Source organism: Saccostrea cucullata, unplaced genomic scaffold (assembly GCF_032062105.1).
Source record: "Saccostrea cucullata isolate Sc308-1 unplaced genomic scaffold, CSIRO_AGI_Scuc_v1 ctg19989, whole genome shotgun sequence".
Taxonomy (NCBI): domain Eukaryota; kingdom Metazoa; phylum Mollusca; class Bivalvia; order Ostreida; family Ostreidae; genus Saccostrea; species Saccostrea cuccullata.
In genome coordinates, this window is record NW_026937839.1 from 3,035 (window position 1) to 8,176 (window position 5,142).

Sequence of the window (5,142 nt, forward strand, 5' to 3'; positions counted from 1 at the left end):
ATTTTTGTAAGAATATTTATCAGGCTTTACAATTTTTCAAAGTGCGTTAATATGGTCGATATCAACGCACTTTGAAAAAAAAATTATTTTTTCAAAGTGCGTTAGCTTGGTCCCAAATTAACGCACTTTGAAAAAAATTTTCAAAGTGCGTAATTTTTCAAAGTGCGTTGTAAGATGGCAAAGTTCTTCCGATAAATGGGTGCAAACGAATGTTTATTTTTACAATCGCGCTAAATTCTACGTATATATTCATGGCAGGGGCTTAAAGAAATAAATCTTTATAAATTAAAGAAATGGTATAATTTGAGTTTTTGCAGGATCTTATGAATATAAATGAGAAGTAAGTCACGTGGGAGCAAGCTCTGAAATAGACTGCACATCATTTCTACATATCTGTTCAATATGTTTGTGAAAAGAGCAAGTGTTATTCTTACCAAAACAATTTCGTCGCCAACTCTTTCCCTGTGAACAATCTGTTCCTTAATCTTAGATTTCGGATCTACAGGGGTATTTATCATTTTTAAAACACCGTCCTCGTACGTTGCAGTTGCCTAAAAGAGAATTAAAAGTGTTTTTGAATAATAAGACATATTTTCCAAATACAGCAGCGACAAAAAAACTAAAATATTGGTTGTGAAGTATAGAACATGGGATAAAATAATCTCCCATAAGTTGGAAATGACTGTTATCCAACTCGTTGTGTTTATCCCCTCGCCAAGGCTCCAGGATAACTCGTTGGATAAAATCTTTATCTAACTACAAAGTACTTGATTAAATTAAAAACAACAGAAAAGTGACAAGTATTTTAATTGCAAGTGACCCAACCACGTTACCAAACCAGTGTATCATTTTAACCATCCTATATATCAAAAAAACATCTCCGGTAGGGCTTTATTTTAAACGTCTATTACTTTGCTAAAACGACAAATTTAATCCTGCAGTATATAGGTTAATAATTTAAGTTCTTTGAAGTACTATATAATAGTAATGTAATTAATAGACAATCAAACAACTCTAGACTTCCATTTTATTATTAGTAATTATATTTGACCGCAAGTTTTTTTTTATCAACCAGTTTCATCAGAGTACTAATCCATTTGCTTTAAAACACAGACTCTTTGATTTCTACTTCTTTCATCTCTTCATCTTCCCCTCGTTATTTCCTATGATTTGCCATAAATCCGCCGAATATTAACTTACATGCTTTTCATACCTTCAGAGATATTAAACGAAGTCATTAAATGCTCCCATTCCGGGAAAATGGCTCAAGTTACCTTCATGACTGTTTTTTGCATTTCTTTTAGGAACTCCTCGTTAAGATTAAAGCAGTCTTCCTGGGTGAAAAATCCTGTTTTCATTACAATTTTGATTTTATTGTTACTTTCTATGCTTATAGTCATTTCCGGTTTCGCTAGAGATGCCATCTTCCTGAGGGGTAAACCCACACCTACAAAAGGTTGACAAGGTTACACTACACATGCAAGCCTTTTTAAATTATTAGAATGTAAAGTGCAAAGATAAAGAAGTAAGAACTTGACAATTAATCGACACATACAAGGGTTGTCCTAAAAAGAGTCAGGAGACAGGAAAAATAGTTTAGTTTCTCTTTGCTTAATCAAATTAATTTTCCTGTTATAGTAAAAAGCAACATTTTATGATCATGCATTTCAAATTTCATGATAATATCACACATTCAACAAGAAAACAAGTCTAAAATAAAGAAAGCATATAAAAGTGTACATCGGCGCACGAAAGCAAGCGTAAGAATTTACGTCTCTTATAACGTCATGATCAATTTTTAAATACTACCTCATGTGCTTAACACGTGTCTCTTAAGCATCCAATTATTTTTATAAAAGTACAAAAAAGAAACACTCTTGACTGAAGGACTCATTTTAATTTACTACTGTCCATTTTAACTACTGTCAATTTATTAATCAGGATTGTATTTCGGTCGAAAAATCACCTTACATTGTAGGCAGCAGAAAAAACACAATGTTTGACGTCGGTCGTAGCCCATAACGTTCCCCCCGTCTGCTTTTAGCAAACATTACTCCACTTCACACAGGTGTAACTATATGTGGTATATAGGTGAAAACTAACATTGAATCTTATACCATTTGAAAAGATCTCTAATAGGTTATACTGTGTAAAAGCATTTCCGTTTTTTTTTCGTGTCTGATGTGGATAAAGAACATTCAAAATAATTAATCACATCCCCATGCGCCGCTAACGCGTTTGACGACGTCATTTTCGGCAAACCCAGTTCCGACAACACTTCAAATATTTGCCTCTGATGCTATTTATATGAAAAATTGACATTTTTTTTTATTTCAAAAAGTGACATGTCAAGTTAATATATAATAAGATTTTTAGTCACATTCACACACACATTCACACTTCCCCTCTGATTTTAAACAAAAATGAAATATACTCAACAAAAAAAGTTAAGGGTTATCAAAACCTTCATTTATAATTTCTACATCGAAAAGTATATTTATTCAAAATGAATTACATAGTTTCCTCTGTAAAGTTCCTACACGTCTGATAATATAAAAAACTAATGGTAATTGTTCACTTGGACAGAAGAACAAGATTACCAATTATGGATACCCTCCTATTCAAAGTGAATTTCCATATACAGTAATTGCATGATTTGTTTAATTCAAAACTGACAATCATCCAACAACTCTCAAAACTTGGCATGGCCTCCCCTTGCCTGAATAGCAGCCCTGCATCGCCATTGGAAACTTCGAATGAATGAACGGATGGTTCTTTGTGGTATCCAATCCAATTTTTCTAAAAGAATAACTTCAAGTCCATTGGTACTGCATGGAGCAGGATACCGCTGCTGAATTTGCCTTTGAAGAACATCCCAGACATGTTCAATAGGATTGCGGTCTGGTGACTTCGAGGGCCACTACATTCTATAGATAGTCTCTGTCTCAAGGTACTGGTTCACTATGTTTGCTTTGTTTGGTCTGACGTTATCATCCATTAAAACAAATTCTGTCCTTATTGCATCGGCAAATGTTCTTGCAATTGGCTGAAGGATATCATCTCTGTATCTGATACCGGTCAGTGCTCCATTTCTGATGATGTACAACTCTGTGGACCTCTGAATAGATTTGCCTCCCCACAACATAACAGAACCTCCACCAAAGCGATTATGTTGAGCCACACAACAGTCACTAAAACGTTCATTCTTCTGTCTCCACACTCGTTACCTTCCATCATTAAAATCCACACAGAATTTTGATTCATCACATCAGTTTATAATAAATTTCAGAATTGAAATTTCTTTTACTTAACTACAGTTATATACACAACCCTTAATTTTTGTTGTTGAGTATATTAAATAAACAGTATTTCATTCAAGAAATATGTAAAGTTGGTGTTTTAATAAATGTTCATAACTCAAAAATATTAATCCATGGTGACCATAGATTTTCAAAATTGTTCATTGTAAATTTTTGAATTGATATGCATTTTTCTACTTTGTACTTAAGAGTTAAATGATGTAGCAGCCCAGTAATCATAGGTATTTTGTTCTGCTTTAGACAAGAAAAAATATATTGCTTTGTATATATAAAAAAAAAGTAAATTTATCACCCTATTATGATAAGAAAATGGCATTTCACCTAAAATAATATTGCATGTGTTAAATCCAACTCTTTTAGAAGTTTTTGTAAATATGTGCATACTATGATTACTCCATAGTGAAGAAATTTTTGTACAATTCAAAAATATGTGTTGTGTTGTTTCTATAATAGATCCTGTTTACAAAAGGTACAATGATCATCAGATAAAATATTTATTTTCTTCAAATATTTCACTGGAAGGATTCTATGAAGGATTCTATACTGTAACCATTGAGCAGAAGTATCCACAGTTGTTCTAAAACAAACCTTAAAAACATCTTGAACACAAATATCAGGTTCTAAAAACACTGATAATTCCTGGTTCCATCTAAATATTGATGTAGGAATGACATTGTTACTATTCAAATATTTATAAATTATTTTAGTGAACTTTTCATATACAATAATGTTTTCAAAATAAAAAGGAATAAAAGGGGTACATTCCCTCTTAACAGATGATTTATCTATAGATATTGTTTTTAAAAAACCTGGATATAGCACAGATATCTTATACCATTTGTGTCTGATGTGGATAAAGAACATTCAAAACAATTAATCACATCCCCGTGCGCCGCTAACGCGTTTGACGACGTCATTTTCGGCAAACCCAGTTCCAACAACACTTCAAAAATTACGACATCAATATTTGCGTCTGATGCTATTTATATGAAAAATTGACATTTTATTAAGATTTTGATTCAGGATTCGCTGATATAAATATGAGTTTAATGCTTTACGTAATAAAAAAACACATACAAATGTAATTAGTTATATGTGTAAATTATTCCGAATTTTGTTCGTGCGCCGACAGACCATATCGGACTTTCTATAAAACGTATTATTAATATGAACGATGAATAATTAAGAACTCATTATTTTAAGGAACATTTAATGTACTATAGATATCCAAAATTTGTTTAGTAATTGGTTAAACGTGTACAAAGGTGTAAACATTGTCTACGACTTTCTGGAACAACCCTCTTACATATGAAAAATTCTATAATCTTTTTTTTTTATTTTGAGCTGTGAGTACTTTTCATCGAAAGGTACTATTAAAGTACAACGGGACTTAACTCTTGCAAGTAAGAGCTACCGGTATAACATAGACTTATAGATCTTCCTTTTCTCTCTGTTGTTTTAATCATGTGCCTTACCCATTTCGTTAAGAAATTCCTTAAAATTTTCACTTCTGTCTAATTTCCAAACACCCACAAACTTCTCTTTAATTTCGTCAAGCGCCATTATTATTTTTAATAGTGTTAAACTTGTCTATCTCGTTATCGCTTCATTGGTTATCTTTTTGTTTACTTATTTATCTTAGTGTTTGAGATTACTAGGTTCAAATATTCATTCCTATCAACATACCATAAATGGAGATTATTTCAAAAGCAAAACATATTTCATTTTGTAACATCCTCTATATGAAGAAGTGCCCCAAAATGTGGACATTTCGGTAATAACTTGAATAGATCTATGGTTTGTCACTTAGAATAATCTAACT

General features: G+C 32.0%; 1 protein-coding gene across 1 annotated transcript; it reads right to left on the reverse strand.

Annotated features, from left to right (window-relative positions):
• Positions 1–434: 434 nt before the first annotated feature.
• On the reverse strand, positions 435–4,883 carry LOC134248954 (fatty acid-binding protein, adipocyte-like; the record flags this gene model as incomplete). The annotated part of the gene is made up of 3 exons (XM_062731337.1): positions 4,796–4,883; positions 1,275–1,447; positions 435–551 (listed from the first exon to the last, which is right to left on the reverse strand). Coding segments are annotated over exons 1-3 (378 nt in total), but the record flags the coding sequence as incomplete, so codon positions are not given.
• Positions 4,884–5,142: the final 259 nt, after the last annotated feature.